General features: G+C 35.9%; 2 protein-coding genes across 7 annotated transcripts in view; one reads left to right on the forward strand and one right to left on the reverse strand.

Annotated features, from left to right (window-relative positions):
- Positions 1 to 24,734, reverse strand: part of DEUP1 (deuterosome assembly protein 1) — a 98,791-nt gene that overhangs the window by 54,117 nt on the left and 19,940 nt on the right. For 5 of the 6 annotated variants that reach the window (XM_017948854.2, XM_003910546.5, XM_017948853.3 and 2 more), the window contains 5 exons: positions 15,459 to 15,630; positions 13,952 to 14,047; positions 7,239 to 7,373; positions 1,681 to 1,794; positions 741 to 983 (listed from right to left, as the gene is read on the reverse strand). In XM_017948854.2, the coding sequence (XP_017804343.1) occupies positions 741 to 983; positions 1,681 to 1,794; positions 7,239 to 7,373; positions 13,952 to 14,047; positions 15,459 to 15,630 (760 nt within the window). The remainder of the gene's footprint in view (positions 1 to 740; positions 984 to 1,680; positions 1,795 to 7,238; positions 7,374 to 13,951; positions 14,048 to 15,458; positions 15,631 to 24,734) is intronic. The other variant, XM_017948855.2, reaches the window with a different exon arrangement.
- Positions 6,062 to 24,734, forward strand: part of SLC36A4 (solute carrier family 36 member 4) — a 221,826-nt gene continuing 203,153 nt past the window's right edge. The window contains exon 1 of the mRNA XM_031653033.1: positions 6,062 to 6,193. The gene's annotated coding sequence lies outside the window, so the exon portion shown is untranslated. The remainder of the gene's footprint in view (positions 6,194 to 24,734) is intronic.

Consider the following 24,734-nt stretch of genomic DNA (forward strand, 5'->3'; position numbering starts at 1 on the left):
TGTCATGTAGGAAGTGGTAGAAAGAGGCTGAATATTTGGAGGTGGGAGAAAAAACCTAAAATGGGAGATAAAAGAATGTCTCAAGTACTAATGAATAAGAAATATATATTCTGTAAAGAAATGGGTAATTTTGATGAGTGCTGTATAACCTTCCTAATGATTGCAAGAAATAGACAAAAAGAAGAAAACATTACTGAGTTGAGAAAAAAATTAATGCTTGTTAAATCATCATTCATATTTGTCAATGTGAAAGTTACCTAAAAATAAATTCTAGGTTACTGTTTGATAAATGATTATGATAACATTACCAGTGATAAATCACTGGAGTCACCTCCATAGCTCTCACTGAGGTTACTAGATTGTTGAACCCTTCATGATTTCCTGTATCTTTAACCAAGGATTCTTCTGAGTCAAAGAGACACAGGGTAACAGAAAATAGTGCGGGAAGAGGGTAGTACATGGCTAAAGGCATAGAGGTTTGTAAGTGACCACTGTTACATTGCACTTGTAATACATTATTATTACGCCACTGCTGAACTAAAGTGCACTCTAAGTGTGGTAACATACTTATGGGATTATTGAATCTATGCATCAAGTGCAAATTACTAAGAGGAAATATTAACAGAATCTTCACATATATTAATAATAGAAAACTACCATTCTAATCCCTATATCTGTTGAGTTACCATTTACACAAGTCATGGACAATATTAGTTGAAAAACAAAAAATTAATCTTCACCTGGCACTGTCTTTGGTACATTTTCAGTTCTTGCAAGAGCTTCTGATTTTCATCTTGTAATTTATTCCTGCTTAGTGCTATCTCACTTACAGCTGATTTTAGTTTTTCAATAATGAACTCATCTCTTTCACCGATTTCACAATTGGGATCTGGGTCACATATCAAACGAGGAATTTCAGAGCTGCTGTCTTCTAAGCACTGTTTTTTACCATTTAGTTGAGTTTGGTAACTTTGTGCCTGTTTCTGAAAAACATAAAAACTGTGTAACTCAAATGAAGAATGTCATATTTAAGCTTACATGAAGTTCAAGAATGATAGAAAATAATTAGTAGGAATATCTTTAAATATGTTACTAGATAATGAAAGTTGGGTCTTTGTAATTCAATTATACAATGGTTGAAAAAAGTCTATAACCAAAAATAAATACAAACAATTTGATTGTAGGGGAACAGTTGTCAGTGCATGTAACAGAGTTAATAATTCCTAATGTACAAACACTTCTACACATCAATAAGAAAAGGCAAACAACACAAAAGAAAAATGGGCAAAGTTTATGAATAGGCAATTCACAGAAAGACCTGAGAAAGGCTAAAAAGTATATGAGGAGATGCTCCGTCTTATAAGTAGCCAAGGAAATACGAAGTAAAGCAAGCAATCTTAAACTCTCTGAGTGCCTTGCCTGTAGGCATACAAAAACATATGGTATTTAATGACACAATAACAATGGATTTTTAAATAGCTCCATCCTTTGAGACATGTAGACTAAATTCACCATTAACAGATATTCTATGCACTTATGACCGTACCCACCTTTGGACCTACTCTGGTGATTTTTTTCTTAGTTGGCATTTCTATTTGTAAATAGATTATATGCTGAATGGTAAAGATACCAATATTTAACTTCTACTTTTGATTTAGAGAATAGTATTAGATAACTTACCTGAAACTGATTACACTTCTCAGATAATAATTTTTGTTGAGCATCTAAAGAAATCAGATGAGTCTGATATAGTATCTCTTGCTTGTCCCATTCTCTTGACTTCGCTCTAAATTCCTTTTAAAAAGTGGGGAGACAAACATATTGAAAAATATTATTCATTTTAAAGTACAACGAATAGGGCTTCTTTCATTTGTACATCTTCATTCTGAGAAAAAAAAAAAAGTAAATCCATTCTTTACCTATTAGGGAAAACAAACAAAAAAAAAAGGTGTCAAATCATTCATGTTGGATTTTTCTACCATCTCTAATTTTTGCTAGGAAAATACAGAATTTGTCACTTATTGTTAAAAATATAAAAAGTCTCTCTTATAACAAGTACTTATTACTAATAAGGGAATTTCAAACAACTTTTTTTTTTTTTTTTTTTGCAGTAGCCAGTACTTTCTATTTGTTGACACGAAATATTTTTTCCTTCATTCATTCAGTTGCCAAATTTGTTCTCTTGTTTTTTTTAGAGGGTGGGGCTTGGACTTATTTAGTGACTGTTAAGGACTGAATGTGTCCCCCGCAACAAATGCATACGTCAAGCCTAAACCCCAATGTGACGGCATTATGAAGTGGGGCCTTTGGGAGGTAATTAAGTCATGAGAGTGAAGCTCTCATGAACGGGATGAGTGCCCTTGTAAGAAGAGCTATGAGAGATTTTGTTTCCTCTCTCTTTCTTTCTCCCTGCCATCTGAGGATACAAAGAGCAGACAGCTGTCTGCGAACCAGGAGAAGGGCCCTTACCAGAATCTGATTATGCTGGGTGATATGGTTTGGCTCTGTGTCTCCTCCATCCAAATCTCACATTGAACTGCGATCCCGAGTGTGTGTGTGTGTTAGCACGGGCCTGGTGGGCATGGGGGTAGTTTCTTTTTCTTTTTTTTTTTGTTTTGAGATGGAGTCTTGTTCTGTCGCCCATGCTGGAGTGCAGTGGCACGATCTCGGCTCACTGCAACCTCCACCTCCCAGGTTCAAGCGATTCTCCTGCCTCAGCCTCCTGAGTAGCTGGGATTACAGTCACATGCCACCACGCCCGGATAATTTTTTGTAATTTTTAGTAGAAACAGCATTTCACCATGTTGGTCAGGCTGGTCTCAAACTCCTGACCTCGTGATCCGCCTGCTTCAGCCTCCCAAAGTGCTGGGACTACAGGCGTGAGCCACTGTGCCTGGCCTGGTGGTTTCTAGTAGTTTAGTACCATCCCCCTAGTGCTGTCTCTTGACAGAGTTCTCATGAGATCTGGCTGTGTAAGTGTGTAGCACTTCCTGCTTTTCTCTCTCCCTCTCTCTCCTCCTGGCCACATTAAGACATGCCTTGCTTCCCCTTTGCCTTCTACCATGATTATAAGTTTCCCAAGGCCTCCCCAACCATGCCTCCTGTACAGCCTGTGGAACTGTGAGTCAATTAAACCGTTTTTCTTCATAAATTACCCAGTCTTAGGTAGTTCATTATAGCTGTGTGAGAATGGATTAATACACAGGCACTCTGATTTTGGACTACCAACCTCCAGAACTGTGAAAAATAAATGTCTGTTGTTTAAGCCACCCAGTTTATGGTATTTAGTTATAGCAGCCTGAACTAACTAAGACAGTGACTTTGCCCCTTGTGGCCATGGCCAGGCCTCATTTAGGCAGTACCAACTGGTATACCTGGGAAAGAAATGGTAGAAGAAGATTGATAAAGCAGGATCAGTTCTTTAAGTTTTTGCTCAAGTAGTGCAATTATACAGCATGATTATCTGTTCACATCTTAATAACATAAGCAAAGGATATAGCTCTGGGGATGCCAAAGAAGACACTGCTGCTTCTCCATTTTGCCTAGGGCTGACTATTTATATCCTATCTTTCTGTCTAGTCTTTAAACAACTTGAGGGTAACAGCTGTTTATTACTTTTGTAACATTCACAGTGCCTGACAAAGTACCAGGTGCCATTTACACAACATGAATGTACAAACAAAAACATGGTACAGTATTAGCATTTCCTAGAAATTAAACCTTCTCAAAAAATTTTGTAAAGAAAACAACATGGTTGAAAACAAACTCCATAGCTATTAAATCAATGACTGTATATCATTGCATATAGAAACACAGCAAGATGTAGTGATGTTTTCAACCCTCAATTCATTAATATTTATTGAGCAGTTAATGTCCACCAGGTTCTGTGGAAAGAAGAAAATCTGGAACTATTTCATAATTTTAAAAAATTTTTTGAAAGAAAAACATCAAGGAATATCTAATAGAGAAATGTACACACAAACAAATAATTTTACAATTATGTCAGTATGTTAAGTACAATAATGCTGACACATAAAAACCACGCAGATGATATTAAGATTATCTTGGCTATTTCCCATAATATATCAAATCGGAACAGTTCATTATAGTCAGAGTGGTTACTATTGTTTTGAAGATGGCTGAAATGACTGGATTGGCAATGCTGGAAAACAAATGCTAATTTAGAGAATGAAAGCTTTATTTTGTTAAAATGAGAAGAACATGGCATTCCATATTTTCTATACAGAAATAATTTTAAAGTACATTTAAGGAAATTTTAGTTTTTAAAATCCATAAGTACCTAAACAATCAGTGAAGGAAGGCTCTAAATTAGGAAGTTTTTACGGTAATGAAAGGTGGGTGACCTGATATTAAGTGATAGTATTAAGGTTGATGAAGTATGGAAAGACCCTCCATATATAACAATAGCCCATGATAAACAGACTATATTTACTATGATAAATGGAGATAGTCCATTTAAAGTTATTGACTTTGATTCTGACATTCAACATACAAAAATTAGGTACATAAAAACATGGTCTTCAGCAATAATGACAAATTTATAAAACTAGGCTCTAGTAGAAAATAGCTAACATATCAAATTAATGCAATCTAGATTTTAAAAATTTCTGTTTACTTTTAATTTAAAAGGGAATCTTTGGATTTAGAAGTCAAATTTTGTAAGGTTGACTTAAGCTGTTCATATGTTTTAGATAATACAAATATTTAGTATTTCTTACCCATTAACCTCAAATAATCTTGAAAGTAAATATTCCCCAGGATGTTTTAGAGGCAGAAGCATTAACCTCAACTTCTTATAAATACTACAACAGGTAGAAGTGAGGCCAAGAATAGCTAGAAATGTGTGTCACAAACATCAGCAGGTGCTTATGACAATCCTGGCTTCCTTATTGTCAGATGTACTGGTTTCACAACTAGCAAGTCAGTGCAATATATGCAATAGTGTGGAACCACGAAGGGACCTAGAGAGCTTCATAAGGGTTTTCATAGAGACAGGAGTTGTCACAGTAGGCTTCAGAGGGTCTGTAGACTTGCCTGGACCTCCAATAGTAAGTTATTCATGGCTGGAAAAGTTTTTCTGGATCTTTAAGTTTGAGAGTGGATCAGGGTCATTAAAATTAGTTTCTCTTGATAGCTGTATTAGATGTTTTAAAAAGCCCTCTAATAAATATTAGAGATGGTCTTTAGTGATTACTATATGTTGGAGACCTTTACCTGTAAAACAGTTTTAACTTTTTATTATGAAGATTTTCATACATAGAGAGTAAAACAAACCTCCATGTACCCTTCACCCAGAGTAACTACCATCAACTTAGTCCATCTTTACTTCTCCTATCTCTCCACCCTTTTTTTGTTGGTATATTTTAAGGCAACTTCTAGACCTCATGTGTTTTCATCCCTAAATGCTTCAGTGTGCATCTAAAGTTTTTTCACCATAACAACAACATTACACATAAGGTATTTTAAACCCCATTTACTGATGACAACATGGAATCTTGGTGAGGCAAACAACTTGCCTATAGGTCACAGGGCAAACACATGAGTCAGGTAAGGCCTGTTTTCAGTTATCAGTGATCATGTTCTTCAACTACTACATGTGGTGCACTGCTATTACTATACTGCTATTAAATGCCTCAAAGGAAAAACAGGTTTACCTGCAGACTAAAACTGGACGAGCCTATCTCTTACACATTAATTTATCAGATGGCTATAAGTAAAAACAGGTACATGAAGTGTTTTTATAATTATTTCAAGTTAAACTGTATATCTGCAAAGAGTCCTTAAAAACTTTTGTGTAAGTACAAACATAGCAAAACATTTTGCTACTAATTTCCACTGTAATTTCATTACATATATATAATGTAAATATTTAGTTTCCTAAATGTAAAATGTGCATACACAAGGTATCTGTTAATAACTTAAGGGTTTTTTTTGTCTGAACAATTTTTATTAATGTAGTTCTGCCACAAAAGCCCATGAAAAGTCAGTCAAATGGATAATTAATGACTCAATGTCTTCATTTTCAGTGAAAGCACATGTATATTACAATGCACATCTATCAGCATCTTCCATGAGATCAGGATATTTCTGAAGCCCTACTGGTTATACCACTGTAAGAGCCTGGGAGTACAACACAGTGCATTTTCCTGGAGGGCCAACTTACTTAGTGATGGTAAGTTTGTTTTTTAAAAAAACTATGTATTATTCAGAAGCATTTAAAATGTGCTGGACTTTTAAAGATTAAAATTTAGGACTTCCTACAAAGTTCTTATAATAATCCGATTTTAGGGCTGTGATCCCGGATTTAATGCTCTTTAAGATATTTTAAAGTAGAAGGACTTGTTAATTAAAGAATAAGATGAAAAAGTGCTGGCAAGGGGAGGGATGCTGGGGTTTAGGGCTTGAGAAAAAATGGAAGAAATTAAGTGGGATAACGTAAGGGTCAACTTGAAGTCAATTAAAAAAATAACAATTGAGCAGTACTCGGAATCCAGGTAAAAGTAGATGATAGGAATTTATAGTGTAATCTTTCTGCTGTTCCATGACTTGTAGGAGGAATGCTCAAGAACACAGGGAAGAAAAATAGCTGGTTTGTTTTTTCCAAGGTTGGGAAACGAAGAAGATAAGAGTAAGTGCATCAATGACATAGTGAATTTTTAAAGTTTTTTGTTTTTAATTTTTATGGGTACATAGTAGATATATACAGTTATGAGGACATAGTGAATTTTTTTGAGAGACCAAAATTTTAGAAATTCTGAGTGCTATCGGGCAATTGAATTGGAGTGACACTATGCCTTTAAGGAAAAAAACCATGAAACTTCAAGCCCTGTTTTAAAAACTGTGATGAGGCTTCATTGGGATTTAAGTACCTAACAGCTAAATGGCCATTAAAAGATTTATTAGATATTCACTTTAACTGACCCCATGGGTGTCCTTCAATTTTACTCAACAGCTGCAGTTTCATTTGACTTTTTGGCTTTTTTTTCTCTCCCAAAATGCTGTTACATAGTAAAGATGTATACATCAAAGTGATGTTTTAATTCACTAAGTGCCTGAAGGGAAGGTGCACTAAGAAAATATATTCAATGAGAAGTTAGTTTGTAATAGTGTTTATTACCACAACTGAAGACACCATTGTGGACACTACAGACAAATAGCCCACAACAACAGGAATCAATCTTTAATACACATAAAGAATCTAAGATAATATATCTCACCTCTAATTTCTGGTTCAAATTGCTCAGTTCAAAGGGTAATTCTTCTTTAAAGTGTGGTAATTCTTTTCGTGGAACTTTGTTTTGTTTCATCTGATGTAATCTCAGTTTTTCAAAGCTATTTGTTAGTTTGGAAAACTGTAAATCACAGAAAATGTTAACATTTTACTATTAGCAATTATTTCTAACCTGATTTCGCTATCTCTTTTCCTGTGTGCCTCTTTGAAAATTTAAGTCATGATTAGAAAGTGCAGTAAAGCTTAAATGTTTCAATTAGTGAAGACAGAACCAGTTATTAAAACTAAATTATTGAAGCTGAACACAATTCAGCTTTCATGTAAACTTGAGACTTCATTAACTGCACAGTTAAACAATGATTCACTTGATAAATGGCTTGTTCAATTTTGTTTTAATCATACGCAGTAAAGCTGACAATTTTTTTTAAAAACAAGTTTTTTCTTACTTTTAGTTAGTGCCATCTTGTGTTGACAATTTTAAATCCAGTAACTCAATCTACAAAATAACTAGCTTATACCTTACTTAAGAAAACAGAATATATATTAATTTAAAAGGCATAAGTAACATAAACCACTTATTCATGTGGATACATTTAAATAAATTTTAATATCAAAATTGATCTAATATTTTTCTTACTGATAATTCTTTTTACAACTTTGTATTATTTTTTCCATTTCCTGTTCTACATTCAAATTATAGATTCAAAATAGCATAGTTTATGAATATTTGTGAGGAAACTTCTATACTCATGTATCTGCTTTCAAATGTGTCTTATTTACACATTTTATTTTAAAATAATTACAGGTTTACAGGAAGTTCCAAAGTTATTACTGAGGTCCCAGATTCTCTTCACCCAGTTTCCCCCAATATTTACATCTTATTGAACTACAGTACATCAAACCCAGGAAACTGAAATTGGATCAATATATGTATATAGTTCTCTGCCATTTTATCACATATGTAGATTTATCTGACCACAACCACAATCAAGATATAAAACTATTCTGTCACCACAAAGATCTCCCTCATGCTATCCCTTTAGAATCACACTTAATCCCCTCATCCCCCAACCCCTAATCACCAAAAACCACTAATTTGTTTTCCATCTCCATAATTTTGAGAATGTTATAAAAACAAATCATACAGCACATTAACTTTTGAGATTGTATTTTTTTCACTCAGCTTAATGTGAGATCCATGCATGAATCAATAGTGGATTCCTTTTCAGTGCTGAATCGTATTCCATGGTATAAATGTATCAGTTTGTTTAACCATTCATATACTGAGACATTTTGATTTTTTCCAGTTTTTGCCTACTGTAAATAACACTATGAACAATGATGTCTACTTTATCAGATATTAAAGTAGCCACTTCTGCTTTTTTCCTCATAATTTTAAATTGAGATATAATTCACCTACTATAAAATTCACCTGAATAATATTCCATTGCATAAATACACTACATTTTGTTTATCCATTCATCAACTGATAGAAATGTGGAGTTTTTCCACTTTGAGATATTATAAATAATGCTGCTGTGAACACTTACATAGAAGTTTTTGTGTAGATATATGTTTTACTTTCTCTTGGGTATATACCTAGGAGTGGAATTGTTGGATCTTATGGTAACTTTAACTTTTTGAAGAACAGCCAAATTGTCTTCCAAAATGGCTGTACCATTTTCCATTCCCATTCACAATGCATTGGGTTCCAGTGTCTCCATATCCTCACCAACACTTGTTGTTTTCTATCCTTTTTATTATAACCATCCTAGTGGATGTGAATGGATATTGTGGTTTTGGTTTCCATATACCTAATGACTAATGATGTTAAGCATTTTTATGTGCTTATTGGCCATTTGTATATCTGCTTTGGATAAATATCTATTCAAATATTTATCCATTTTAAAATTTGGTCATCTGTCTTTTATTATCAATTAGTAAGTTATTCATATATTCTAGATACCAGTCCCTTATCAAATATATGGTTTGCAAATATTTTCTCCCCATTGATGGGTGTCTTTTTAGTTTCTTGATGGTGTCCTTCGAAGCAAAAAAGTTTTAAAATTTTAATGACATCAAATTTATCTAACTTTTTGTTGCTTGTGCTTTTGGTGCCATATCTAAGAAACCATTGCCTAATCCAAGGTTATGAAGATTTACTCCTATGTTTTCTTCTAAGAGCTTTTTAGATTTAGGTTTTACATTTGGATCTTTGATCCATTTTGAGTTAATTTTTGTCTATGGTTTAAGGTAGGGGTCCAACTTAGTTCCTTTGCATAAGGATATCCTCTTGTCATTGCACCATTTGTAGAAGAGACTAATCTTTCTGTATTGAATTATCTTGGCACCGCTTCTGCTTTCTTTCTATTAATATTTGCATGGTATATTTCTCCATCTTTTTAATTTCAACTTGCCTATACAGTTATATTTGAAGTGAGTTTGTCATTTTTTTTATTTATTGTCAATCTCTGTCTTTCAGTTGGTGTATTTAGACCATTTCTATTTAATGTAATTATTGATATGTCATGGCTTAAGCCTTTTTTTGTTTCCTGTTTGTTCTCTAGCTTTTGGTTTCTCTATTTTCACTTTCTTGTCTTCTTGTGAATTACATAAGCATTATTTTAGAATCCATTTTATCTATAGTGTTTTTGAGTATATCTCTTTGTAGATCTTTTTTAGTGGTTGCTCTAGGCATTACACTGTATTTACATAATTAATCACAGTCTATTGGTGTTTGACATCTTTCCAGTTCAAGTGTAGAAATCTTACTTTCCTTTATGTTCTTTTACTCTGTTCCATTTATAACACCATTATCTTAGTGTTTCCTATAGGTATACTGAAAACCATATTAGACATGGTTATAATTTTTTGCTATCAAAAATTTAGAAAATACAAGAGGATAAGGAGAGTCTATTGCATTTCCCCTCATGTTTTTTACTCTTTTTGGTGTTTTTACTTCTTCGCTGATGTCTTAAGATTCCTTGTTTATCATTTCTTTTCTGTTACGAGACCTTCCTTTAGCCATTCTTTTAGGGTAGGTCTGCCAGCAACAAATGCTTTTAGTTTTCCTTCCTTTGAGAATGTTTTAATTTCCTCTTCATTCCTGAAGGGTATTTTTGCCAGACCTAGAATTCTGGGTTGAAAGCTCTGTTCTTTTGGCTCTTGAAAGCCTCCATCATTTCCAGAGAGAAGGCCACCATTATCAGAATTGGTTTCCCTTATAGGTAAGGTTTCATTTCTTTCTTGCTGCTTCCAAGATTGTTTTGTCTTTTGGTTTTCAGAACTTTGACTATGATGTGTCTTAACACAGCTGTCTTTTGATTTATCCTATTTGAAGTTCACTCAGCTTTTCAATCTGTAGGTTTACATTTTTTTTTGGGGGGGGGGCTAAGTTTTATAACTTTTCAACCATTATTTCTCTGAATGCTTTTTCACCCTCCTCATCTTTCTCCTCTCCTTCTGGGTTCTCTGATGATGTAAATTTTAAATTGCTTGTTGCCATACTACATGTTCCCAAGGTTCATTTTCTTTTACTCTTTCTCTCTGTTGTTCAGATTGGGTAGTTTCTATTGTATTATCTTTGAGCTGATTCTTTTCCTTCTGTCCTCTTCATTCTGCTTTTAAGTCCATCCATTGAGTTTTTAAATTTGGTTATTATACTTTTCAGTTATAAAATTTCTAATTGGTTATTTATATTATTTATTTGCCAAAGCTTTATAATTTTTCATTTATTTCAAGCCATATTTGTAATAATTCATTGAAGTATTTTTATAACAGCTGCTTTAAAATTAGATAATTCTAATGTGTGTCATCTTGGCCTCGGCATCTGTTGAGTGTCTTTTCTTATTCAAGTTGAGATCTTCTTGGTTCTTTCTATAATGAATGATTTTTATTGATACTTGGACATTTTTGTGTATTGTGTTTTGAGACTCTGGATTTTATTCAAATACTGTGTTTTAGCAGTCCTCCTCTGACAATTTCTGGAAGGGAAAAATGGAGTGCCACTCCATTACTGCCAGGGGATAGTGGATGTCCAGGTCTTCACTTGGCTTCAGTTGGTATCCAGTGGGAGGTGCTCCTTATTACTGCTGATTCGAAGTGGGAGTTCAGGCTCCCCACTAGTCTTTCACTGATACACTTTGATTGAAGGGTCATGGGTGCCTTGTAACTATTCTCACATGGCCTTCAGTGATACTATAGTGGGAGTGGGTGAACTTGTCACCACTGAGCAGTGGTGACTCCTCAACAGCCTTCCTATAATAACACCTGAGACTGGAGTAGAGAGGTGTGTTATCCTAAACACCATGTAGGTGTATCTGTGCTAGGCTGTCTCTCTATCACCACGGGTTGATGAGGGCCTTGTTGGTATGGAGTACAGCATGACTTTCCTTGGGGCTCTTTTTGTTTGTTTGCACCCATTGGCATAACTGGGTTGCCTGCTTTTGTGTTACTCAGTCTGAGATATATGAGGCAAAAACAAATCCTAGGGAACTCACTATTGTGACATTCTTTGAGTCCTAAGGTCCTTAGCCAATCTCTCTCTTCTCTCCACTTCTCAGAATCTTATTTTATAAATGATGTCTAATTTAGTGGGAGGATAGGGAAGAGTATATCTATTCCAGAAGCAAAAGCCTCAAATATATGTATTTAAAATTACAGTTTTATAATGGTTAGAAGGAAAAAAATAACTCCTTTTTAAAAGGAAAGCAATTTCTAAAAGGAAGCTTTGACAGAGTTGAGTTATTCAAGGCACAGTGTGGTAAAGTGTATACTTAAGATGTTTCAGGAAAATGAAATTGTAAATAAAACAGAAATTTCAAAGGAGGAACCTGTAGAGTGAGCTGGCAGCAACAAAAGCGTGTTAGCCACAAGATACCATTTTCTGCTTAGAAAAACAGCATATTACTAGCTTTATGCAAACCAAATCAAGTACATAGTACTTTTCTTTTTCTCTCTTGTTCCCTACTTTCCTCTTCCTTCTCCTTTGCTCTCCTTCCCTTTCTTCCTCCTTTTCTTTTAACTAGAGAAAAAGAGAAGCAGAAAACTGCAGTGAAAACAGGTGGCTCTCAACAATAATGTAGCACTCCTAGTGTATTCCATGAAACCCCTGTTTACAGTAGTATTAGAAGGTTTTAGCTTAAATAAATAAATAAAAGAGAGCTCCATTGTCCAATATCTTTGGAACATGATGGAATGGAAAGGCTAAATCAGTTTGTTTAAGGCAGGACTTCTTATGGCCTGTAATATGCTAATGTGTACCCTTAATCTCCAGGAGGGGAGGAGTCTTAACTTGGCCAGCATTAGCTTAAACAGCATTTCCTAAACTCACAGTGTTTTCCACAGAACAAATTTTTATGAAGTTACCATAAAGATATTTTTTGGTTAGCACTGAAAACCAGCCATCAGCCAAATAATAAAATAGAACTGCAAAGCATCAAATGGCAAGGATTCATATATTAAATGACTGCTTGGCACCTGTAAACAAAGCCAAGAACTTTTTAACAAGAGGAAAACATACCCAAACAGAAATGAAAGATTTGGAAAGCAGTGACTGAACTGGTTAAATACAACTTAGAGATGACACCTAACTTATTTCTAGATTTCTGTATTGTTTTCAAACCTACTACAGATTGTGATCTCTTTATTTATATTGACCAATATGTAATGATTTAATGTTTATGTTGTTGTTTTAGAGCCTTATCTTCATAGAAAAATAAAGGTTGAGTTGACTTACATGCTAAATGCTCAGAGTCTAAGCTAGTAAAAACCATATATAATTTCATAACTCAAGCTACCATATAGTGGCAGTTACTTGAACTGTAGGCAAAATGTCTAGGTAGACTAAGAACTAGTCTTGTAAAATCATCTGTTAAGTGGCATCGAATGTTTCATATTCCAATCTTAATGGCTTAATTACCTCCCTAAAAGGTATTTTAAAAGGATCATTAACTACTTTAAGCTCCTTTAACTAAATTATCATATGTGAAATATTTGTACTCTAAAAAAAGTTGGTTGTAAAGTAAAATTTCATAATCAAACTATATTTCCCATTGATTCATTCACTAAGTTAAGCAAAGATATAGCATCTACCACATTTGACATACTCAAATGATTACTACCCTATGTGCTATCTGTGGTAGAGAAGGCATTTTGGTTGCCTTCTTTGTGTGAAGATACAGGGATAAGTGAAAAAGAAATCTGTATCCTCAATACATATGAAGAAGCACTATCATGTAAGAAACAGTGCTACCAGTAATAAGGTAATAAAGACCAGTTTTATTCTTTCAATTGTCTATTTCATAATCGCAAACTTCCATATTTTAAATTATCACAGAATTGAGAACATCTTTATTAGATAGGAATAACCACGAAAGATAATTGTTTTTTTGTTGTTGCTCACAAAATTTTTTTTTGTGAGCTAATTGTCATTTAATTCATCAACAAGTCTCTTGAGAAACAGAAAGCCATTTGTCAAATACTGTGCTAACAGAGGTACAGAAGGTATAGCAAGCCAACAATCTAGTAAGAGACAAAATCAATGCATATAAAACAGGGAAAGACATGACTAAGCTTAGAATTAAAACACAAGAACATTTATTTATACTAAAAACAATTAGTTTAAATAAAATTAACACAACTCTATAGGTCAAAAATATATCAAAATGTGTGATATTAAATTATAATAAGTTTTCTTACTTGAGCCTTTAGGCTTTGTAGTTGTCCTTCATAATTCTGAGTCATTGCTAAATTACATTTTTCCAGACTGTCCAATTTCTGTCGAAGCAACCCTACCTGCATGAAGAATAAAATTTAATTTTACTTTTTCTAAATTTTGCCTGACAAAATCAGAAAATGTGCAAAAGAGAAGAACAATTCAAATAAAATGGCTTTACCAAACCAAGAGTAAATATTTGTACTGCACTTCTTAAAATAGCTATCAATAATTAAATTCACAAAAAACAAACATTGCTAGCACTATTCCACAAGGTACACATTAGGACAGTACGGATGTTTAACAAAAGATCCTTATCATCATCACATTTAAAATTCAGGGTTAGAATTTACTTTGCATTATCCTTTTGGGAGGCTATGTCATCATTACTCAGGCAAAACCTCTACCAATATAATTCAGCTTTTGTGTTTTCTCCATTACCTTCAAGAGGATCTCTGTTTTAGTGGTATTATGAAATAATTGTTACATTTTTATAACAAGTAATATGTTAAAAAGAAAAAGAAAATTGTCTAAGAGCAGTTCCTAAGGATTTGGCTTATATAATTTGTCTGTTTAAAAAGCAGATGAGGCACTTGCTTACATATCTGTGTCAGTATATATATAAAAGCTAGAAGAAGAAGAATGCATATGCCATGTCTGATGACCTACCTCTACTGTGAAGGAAAACTAGATGCCAGTAACTAAGTTACCTATGCCAAACAATAATATAGTTAACTATGCCAAAAAACTAGGTTCCACTGAGAAGTCAATAAAGGTAGAAAAATGGCTGATGAACAAGTTAACTAATGATGTTTTTGTTACAGTATATAACTAGCAAACATTTCTCTTAAACATTTCTTTTTCCAAAAGAAAAATTCACAGACACAAAGTCCACATTAGATAAAGCGTATGGTTTTCCTGAACTCCTTCACAGCCCTGAGAGCACTCATATATTCTTTTATGACCACCAGCTTGGCAGTGAGCAGCCTAGAGGGACTGAGGAAACTCCTCTTAAGTGGATGTCCCAGGTATAAACACACACCCCTTTACCAAACTCTTTTCTCCTTTGTCCTATAATCAATTTTTGACATCTTACTTCTATTTTTTCCAGCATATTCAAAGAAGCAAATGTTACTGAACTCTGCCTTGTCCACAGTTTTGATGACTACTTCTTTGTTTCTACAGCAGCAAAAGTACTTACATCTTTACTTGCAAACAATATTTTACATATATGTTAAATATTTGCTTACTTTTACAGATGGCATTGACACTACATATCTGTCTCTATCAGCAAATATCTATGGATTTAGGTTCTGATTGTCACTTATTTGATATAATACATTTAGCCTATAATTTGCTGACAGAATTTTAAGCAATAAAGGCTCTTGCTGATGCCTGATAAAAAGTATGTATAATAAAAATATATTCTGATAGAATACTATGTATAACAATCTGATGAATTAGCAATTTGTTAACATATGTATTCAGTACCTCTTGACCTTTCTGATCCAAACAAGTTTGTGCATTTGCCAATTCTTGATCCCGAAGATCTAATCGTGTCTCCAAAGCTCGCATCTTTCTTTCCCAATCCATTTTTTTGTTGCTTACCATGATGTCAATTTGTTCCATTAATTCCTGAAGCTCAGCCTCACAAGGAGAAGTTCTGGCAATTGTAGGAAAGTAAAATACATTTTAAAGTAGTAAAATGTGAGGGCAAGAAAAATTATTACATTGCTCTGCATAGCTTGATCATTATTTCCTGAAATTGTTCAATTATTTAAATGGGAATAAGTTCAAAAGCTGAAGGTTAAATTTTAAAATTAATAAAGCGAATTTCAGAGCTAACAGTGTATATATACTTAATTTTTTAAAATAACATTTTTTAGAGTAGGCTAATTCTAAGGAATATGCTAATTAGGAAAAATTATAAGACTTAGCTTCAGGATCAATGCTCTTCCATATAGGCATACACGTACCTATATCTGTCATAACTTCAGAAGGTTTGACAGAGGCAGACTGGGATATCATTCGTGTCTGTTAAGGATAGAAGAGCAAGCCTGGGCTAGGTAGGACCAGATTCAAGGGTACCAACTGGGCTATATTGTGGCTCCTCAAGGAGAGGAATTTGGCATGATATGGCTGGTGTCTGTTTCTAAGGAATTTGATCAGGCAGTGATATGGTTTGGCTGTTTACCCACCAAAATCTCAACTTGAATTGTATCTCCCAGAATTCCCATGTGTTATGGGAGGAACCCAGGGGAAGGTAATTGGATCATGGGGCCGGTCTTTCTTGTGCTATTCTCGTGATAGTGACTAAGTCTCATGAGATCTGATGAATTTATCAGGGGTTTCTGCTTTTGCTTCTTCCTCATTTTCTCTTGCCTCCATCATGTAAGAAGTGCTTTTCGGCTCCCACTATGATTCTGAGGCCTCCCAAGCCACATGGAACTGAAAGTCCAATTAAACCTCTTTTTCTTCCCAGTCTCGGGTATGTCTTTATTAGCAGTGTGAAAACAGACTAATGCAGTAAATTGATACCAGTAGAGTGGGGAGTTGCTGAAAAGATAACTGAAAATGTGGAAGCAACTTTGGAACTGGGTAACAGGCAGAGGTTGGAACAGTTCAGAGGGCTCAGAAGAAGACAGATAAATGTGGGAAATTTTGGAACCTCCTAGAGACTTGTTGAATGGCTTTGACAAAAATGCTGATAGTGATATGAACAATAAGGTCCAGACTGAGGTGGTCCCAGATGGAGATAAGGAGCTTTTTGGGAACTGGAGTAAAGGCGACTCTTGTTATGTTTTATCAAAGAGACTGGAGGCATTTTGCCTCTGACCTAGAGATTTGTGGAACTTTGAACTTGAGAGAAATGATTTAGGGTATCTGGCAGAAGAAATTTCTAAGCAGCATTCAAGAGGTGACTTGGGTGCTGTTAAAGGCATTCAGTTTTAAAAGTGAAACAGAGCATAAAAGTTCAGAAAATTTGCTGCCTGATGATGCAGTAGAAAAGAAAAACCCATTTTTTGAGGAGAAATTCAAATCAGCTGCAGAAATTTGCATAAGTAGCAAGGAGCCTGATGTTAATCTCCCAAACCATGGGGAAAATGTCCCCAGGACTTGTCAGAAACCTTCACAGCAGCACCCCCCCCATCACAGGCCCAGAGGCCCAGGAGGAAAAAGTGGTTTCATGGGCCAGGCCCAGGGCTCCTGTGCTGTGTGCCGCCTAGGGACTTGGTGTCCTGTGTCCCAACTGCTCCAGCCATGGCTGAAAGGGGCCAATGTAGAGCTTGGGCTGTGGCTTCAGAGGGTAGAAGCCCCAAGCATTGGCAGCTTTCACATGGTGTTGAACCTTCAGGTGCACAGAAGTCAAGAATTGAGGTTTGGGAACCTCCGCCTAGATCTCAGAAGATATATGGAAATGCTTGGATGCCCAGGCAGAAGTTTGCTTCAGGGGTGGGGCCCTCATGGAGAACCTCTGCTAGGGCAGGGCAGAAGGGAAATGTGGGATGGGAGCACCCACACAGAGTCCCTACTGAGGCACTGCCTATTGGAGCTGTGAGAAGAGGGCCACTGTCTTCCAAACCCCAGAATGGTAGATCCAACGACAACTTGCACTGTGCACCTGGAAAAGCCACAGACACTCAATGCCAGTTTGTGAAAGCAGCCTCGTGGGAGGCTGTGCCCTACAAAGCCATGGGGGCAGAGCTCCCCAAGACCATGGGAACCCACCTTTTGCATCAGCATGACCTGGATGTGAGACCTGAAGTCAAAGGAGATCATTTTGGAGCTTTAAGATTTGACTGCCCTGCTGGATTTCAAACATGCATGGGGCCTGTAACTCCTGTTTTGGCCAGTTTCTCCCGTTTGGAATGGCTGTATTTACCCAATACCTGTACCCCCATTATATCTATGAAGTAACTAGCTTCCTTTGATCTTACAGGCTCATAGGTAGAAGGGACTTGCCTTGTCTCAGATGAGACTTTGGACTGTGGATTTTTGGGTTAATGATGAAATGAGTTAAATCTTTGGGGGACTGTTGGGAACTTGATTGGTTTTGAAATGTGAGGACATGAGATTTGGAGGGGCCAGGGTTGGAATGATATGGTTTGGCTCTCAACTTGAATTGTATCTCCCAGAATTCCCATGTGTTGTGGAAGAGACCCAGGGGGAGGTAACTGAATCATGGGGGCCAGTCTTTCTCATGCCATTCTCCTGACAGCGAATAAGTCTCACAAAACCTGATGGGTTTATCAGGGGTTTCTGCTTTTGCTTCTTCCTCATTTTCTCTTGCCTCCACCATGTAAGAAGTGCCTTCCACCTCTTGCCATGAATCTGAGGCCTCCCCAGCTATATAGAACTGTAATTTCAATTAAATCTCTTTTTCTTCTCAGTCTCAGGTACATCTTTATCAGCAGCATGAAAACAAACTAAGGCTGGCAGGTTTGGAGAGATACTGTAAGTCTTTAGACAGTGAGGTTACTATTACTCATATACATAGTAATATCTGGGGTCTAGGAGGGTTTATTGAGTATCAAACAAAATGCTTAGTATAACAGCTAGGATTACAGCTACTGTTGTTGAGAAGACAGATTGGTAAGTGCTCTCACTACAGAGTTCTTTTTCAAAGAAGCTTAAGCATTCTCCAGGGAGCTGGCATGAGTCCAGTCACTCAGACTGGATTAGCAGGTAGGTATTGAGGCCTTACACTTCAGCCTAAGGAACATACAAATGTCCAGATTAGAAAAGCGAGTTATTTCAGCATCCATTTCAATGGTGGTAATGAGGCTTCCAATGTATTTGTGTAGCTGGGAGGAAGACAGGAGGGATAGGCAGGTGCAACATGACAGCATTTCCTCCATTTAGTTTCACTAAATCAGAATTTTAGAGCTAATTAAGGATCATTTAGCATTTTGATAAAACTCAGGCTCAGAGAGGCCCAAGGTCACACAGCTAATTAATGGAAGAGCCAGAACTAGATCCTAGGCAGCTGCTTCCCATTTAATGTATCTTCCTGTATACCACACAGCAAAAGACACAGTGTTTTGAATAAGAACATGCTTGAAAAATACAGTACAAATTCGCTCCATTGCAATAAGGTTAGAAACAGGTATTAAAATCCAAAGAATTGAGAATTTCCAGAATCATTTTCTAAGATATCCAGAATCAACCCAAACAGAAGATGTTCCTTTGGTTTATTCAATATGATATTTACCAGTTTTGACATCAGAGAGGTTTTAAGTACAAAGTGCCATTCTGAAGTCTTCTCCTAGCATTCCTGGAGGAATGTGAGGCCCAGAGGCTTTCAATTTTTACTTAAAACCTAAAATAAATCTGACAAAAGGATGTATACTAATTCCTCTATAAATAACTTGATTAAATTTTAAGATTGAATTTTAATTGGAATTATAATATAGAGGAAAAGAATAGAACTATGGCCTGGTGGTTTCACACCGTTTTTCTTTTTCATGACAACATGTACCACCCTGTACTGTAAATAGATTTTGTCTATTTTTTCCACTCTGAAGAAAAAGGACTATGTCAATGTAAGCTCTAGGAAAAAAGAACTATATCAGTCTGGTTCATCACCATCTCACCAGAGCCTAGTATATTACTGTAGCACACAGTAGATGCTCAATAAATCTCTGAAGAATGAATGAGTTCCTTTAATTGCTAACTTTTGGCATGTAAGAATGTACCATGCTAAGAAAGTTAAAATATAGGCCTACAGTAGAGTCTGGATATAATGTAATCTACTCAATCAATATTGTTGAGTGAATGGTTTATTTCCTGGTTATGGTTATGCTATGCAAAAGTTAGAATGTTAGACTCTCAGGATGGAAAAACTCTTACAAGTCAACTAGTCCAACTACCCCAACTACCCATCCAGTGTTTGCATTCCTCTACAAATATATATATATATTTATATATGTATATATTATATATTTATATATGTATATATAATATGCAAAATATATTATGTAAGAATATGTATTTTATATTAAACATTATTAAATATGATTATATATAATTTTTTTTGAGATGCAGTCTCGCTCTGTTGCCCAGGCTCGAGTGCAATGGCACAATCTTGGCTCACTAGCACCTCTGCCTCCCAGGTTCAAACGATTCTCTGGCCTCAGCCTTCCAAGTAGCTGGGACTACATGCACGTGCCACCACATCTGGGTGATTTTTTTTTTTTGTATTTTTAGTAGAGACAGGGTTTCATCATGTTGGCCAGGCTGGTCTCAAACTTCTGACCTCAGGTGATCTGCCCGCTTTGGCCTCCCAAAGTGCTGGGGTTACAGGCGTGAGCCACCGCACCTGGCCCCTCTACAAATATTTCTTAACTGAATCATCTATCATACACTACTGATCAGAATCAGCAGGTCTAGGACAGACCCTAAGATTCTGCATCAGTTACAAAAGCATCAAGTGATTCTGGTGAATTCCAAAGTTTGTGACCTGTTTTTCAATATCACTGCTAAGAAGTTACCCAGCCTAGGTCTGAATTCTTCCCTTAAGAGGTAACCACTGTCTGAGATTGTAGCTAGACAATGTGTTTTAGACAGATCTTTTTTATATTGAAGAAGTTTTCCATCCATTGGTCCTAATTTGATCTCAGTGATTCCACTGAGACCATTCAGGACAAATGCCTTTTCAACACAGTAGACTTTAAAGTACTTGAATACAGTCATCAGTGTGTCAAATACAGTTTTGAGTGCACTTCTAGTCTTCTTTTGTCAGTGTTCAATATTAGAGACTGAATATATGAATGGACAATAATCAGACCATATGACAGTAGACTCTGACCCATAATTTCTGCAACAACACAACCAGTCCAGAAAGCCAAGCCACAAAATCTGCAGCATTTGTCCCATAATGGTCAGGGCTTGATCACTGACTGCCATCTTCCCTAATTTCTGTCCCCACTTCCAACTCAGATCAAACCAGAGAAAGTCAAATATACTCCTCAAAACAATCCCCACTTTTAGTTATTCTGTCTCCAGCCTCTACATGCCAGCTCCCTCCAATGAGGGCACACCTGATCCCTTCTCCCTTTTTTTTTACCTTAAAGCTTTCCCACTCCTCTGCCTCCCTTTGAGTCTCTGCCAAATGCAAGTGATAGTGGGTGATTCCCTTGATATAGCAAGTTCTGAATAAATAAATACCTTCAGTTGTTTTCATTTGGGTGATCTTTATTTATTTCCACAAATATTTTTATTTCCTTCTATTGCTCCTAGAGACTTTTTTCTTCACCACTCTGTACTCAGTATCCAGTATACTGCCTGAAAAATACTAGATGCTTAGTACACATTTGCTGAATGAAAAAAAAAAGAATGACTACGGTAAGATTTTCAGACCCTTCATAATTCTAGCTCTTCTTTGAACAATTTTTTTTTTTTGTCAATTTCATCCTTGAAATGTACCATTTGGAACTTTAAGATAATACGACAGGCATGGTCTAATCAGGTCAGAGGGGGTCTCACAGATCCTTTGTTTTATGTGCCATATACTTTTATTTAACCAGATGGAGATCACATTAGTTGAATTTGGGAGAGGAAAGGGTAAAGCAGTGATATCACATTGTTTCAAGGTGGGTTTATTCTTATCTAAAAATCTTATTTCTTTTTTATGCATGCTATTAGTAAGCCACCTATTCACTATCTTGTGCTTGTTTAGTTTTTTGAGAGGAGGGGTCCAATGATAGGGCTGTGTATTTATCCTTATTAAATTTCTGCTTGATAGTTTCAGTCTTTCATTGTGGGTCATCATCACTAGTTCTTTCAGCAAACATTCATTAAGCACTGTGTAAGGTACTGGGAAAACAGAGACACAAGAGCAATTGCCTGTGAATAGAGAGACTTGCAAGGCAGGCAGGCAGAATAAAAGACTGATGAATATATTCAGGCTCTCAAAAAGGAGGGGTGCTGAATACAGACTTGCAGAGGGTGGGTTATCACAGAGGTCTTCCTAAATGAGGTAACATCTGAGCTTATATTTGGGATCGTTTCTATCAGAGAATATATTCTCCATATCTCCCAGCTTTGTGTGAGCTGCAGACTTGATAAGCATTACCTGCTGTGTGTGTGTATATATACGTTTCATCCTGTATACATATCCTGTACACACACACACACACATATATGGTTTATATGTATTCAGTATATAAATGAAACAGGTACATATAAAATGTGTATTATACATCTATAATATACAGAATATAAAAAATACATACGTACATATTTATATATATACATGCGGTTTTTATATATACACAAGTCATTGTATAAAATGCCATAAAGGACAAAGTGGAAGATAGACCCTTGTAGTACTCCCTACCAAGCCCTTCAGGGTGACAGTGATCTGTTGTTTATTTTTAAAAATTATGATCAGACAGTAATCCATTTAATTAGCCTTACAGTTTTTTCTTTCTTTCCCACAAAAATATCATGCCAGAGCCCAAATACAAGTCTATGCTGTTTCTCTGCTGCACCAGCAGGCTAACCTTGTGAGGCGAGGCTGGTCTAGTAAGCAAGGAGTTGGGGTATCCCTGGTGAGTCCTGGTGGCCATTACTTCCTCTTCTAAGGCCCACAAACCCTGCTTATCTCTCTTCCAGAGTCTTACCTAAGATTTAGTCAAACTCAATTTTACATCAAACTCAGCTTTTTATCAAACTTAATATTCCCTTTTGAAATTCAATTGTTCAGTCTTCTAGTATATTTTCTGTTCTTCAGCTTTTCAGATAATTACTCGTAAATCTAGTGAACTTTAAAATACGATTTTTAAAAAGGCTCAGTGTAGCCTCCTTAATGTAGCTGGGCATTGGCATTCTTTACTATATTTCCATTACTTCCTTTAGTCAAACGCTAACTAACACTATGCTAAGTATCTTCTTGAACCTCCTTTCATGGATCCTCACAATATCCCCATAACATAGGTATTATTATCCAATTTTAGAAAAGTTGAGTGAGTGGTTAAAAAAGAAAAAAAAAGTCCCGTGAGTCTTCCAGCTTTGGAAACTAGGTGAATTGTGTCTAATACACTACTTAAGACATGCAAAACTCTATTCCTTACTATAAGGTGTATCTTGGGAGCAATTCACAAAGGAAGGTCCTGCAGTCAGGCCAGATTTTTCTGCATTAATCCTTCAATTCATTAAGCCAGAAGAGAGGGGGCACACAGAATTCCAGGGTGACATGCCCTTCTAGAGCCTATTATCAAAGTATCAAGATACCGAGTTTGGAGGTGAAGAGGGGGCAAAATAGAAAACTAAATAGTGGCAAGTATACTAAAGAGGGCAGGGGAATGGAAGAAAAAGTCACATTCAGAGTAAAAACAGCCAGGGTAAGATATATGGACATATATGAAGGTGGCCCAGAGCAATTTTGGGCTAGTGGGCTCATACCCCAAAGCCCTTTAACATAGGGCTTATGTGCTAGTTCTTCCTCTCAACTTTTTTTCTTTTTTCTTTTTTTTTTTTTTTTTTTTGATACAGAGTCTCACTCTGTCACCCAGGCTGGAGAGCAGTTGGCACAGTCATAGCTCCCTCCTCTGGTCTCAAGTGATCCTCCTGCCTCAGTCTCCTGAGTCACTAGGACCATAGGTGTACACCACCATGCTCAGCTAATATTTGAAATTTTTTATAGAGACAGGGACTTCCTATGTTGTCCAGGCTAGTCCTGAATTCCTGGCCTCAAGTGATCCTTCCACCTCAGCCTCCCAAATTATTGAGATTATAGGCATGAGCCACCATGCCCAGCCTTATATGCTAGCTCCTAAAAGGGCAGACATGAACCTAAAATAAAAATTGGATAAAAATACTTGAACATTAACTAATAAAAGTTTTTTTAAAAGAAAAAAGGACCAACCTTCATCAGATACATTGCTATAATGATCATATGACTTGTTAGCCAAACCAGGACAATTTTGAAAGTGAAAGGAGCACTAATAATAATTATGCCAGCACACACAAGGTATAAACAGTTACTATTCTGGACAAACTGGGATTCAGGATTAGCCTACCCATTACCAATGGGAAAACAGAGGTGCAGAGACAAGTTGTGGGGGAAAAAGTCAAATTTGAAATCAAGACTAAGAAATTTGCTAGAAACCATATAATTACATAGAAACTGAATAACTTGCTTCTGAATAACTTTTTGGTAAATAATGAAATTAAGGCAGAAGTCAAGAAGTTCTTTGAAACTAATGAGAACAAAGACACAACATGCCATATTCTCTGGGACACAGCCAAGGCAGTGTTAAGAGGAAAATTTTACAGCACTAAATGCCCACATCAAAAAGTCAGATCTCAATTTAACAACTTAACAAAATAACTAGATAATCAAGAGAAAACCAACCCCAAAGCTAGCAGAAGACAAGAAATAAACAAAATCAGAGCTGAATTGAAAGAGACAGAGACATAAAAAATAATTCAAAAGATCAATGAATCCAGGACTTGGTTTTTTGAAAAAAATGAATAAAATAGATAGACAGCTAGCTAGACCAATAAAGAAGAAAAGAGAGAAGATCCAAATAAACACAATTAGAAATGACAAAGGGGAAATTACCACTGACTCCACAGAAATACAAATAATCATTAGAGAATATTATACATACCTCTATGCACATAAACTAGAAAATCTAGGAGAAATGGATAAATTTCTGGACACACACACACTCCTAAAACTGAGCCAGGAAAAAACTGAATTTCTGAACTGGGTGCAGTGGCTCATGCCTGTAATCCCAGCGCGTTGGGAGACTAAGGTGG

This window comes from Papio anubis, chromosome 12 (genome assembly GCF_008728515.1).
Source record: "Papio anubis isolate 15944 chromosome 12, Panubis1.0, whole genome shotgun sequence".
Classification (NCBI taxonomy): domain Eukaryota; kingdom Metazoa; phylum Chordata; class Mammalia; order Primates; family Cercopithecidae; genus Papio; species Papio anubis.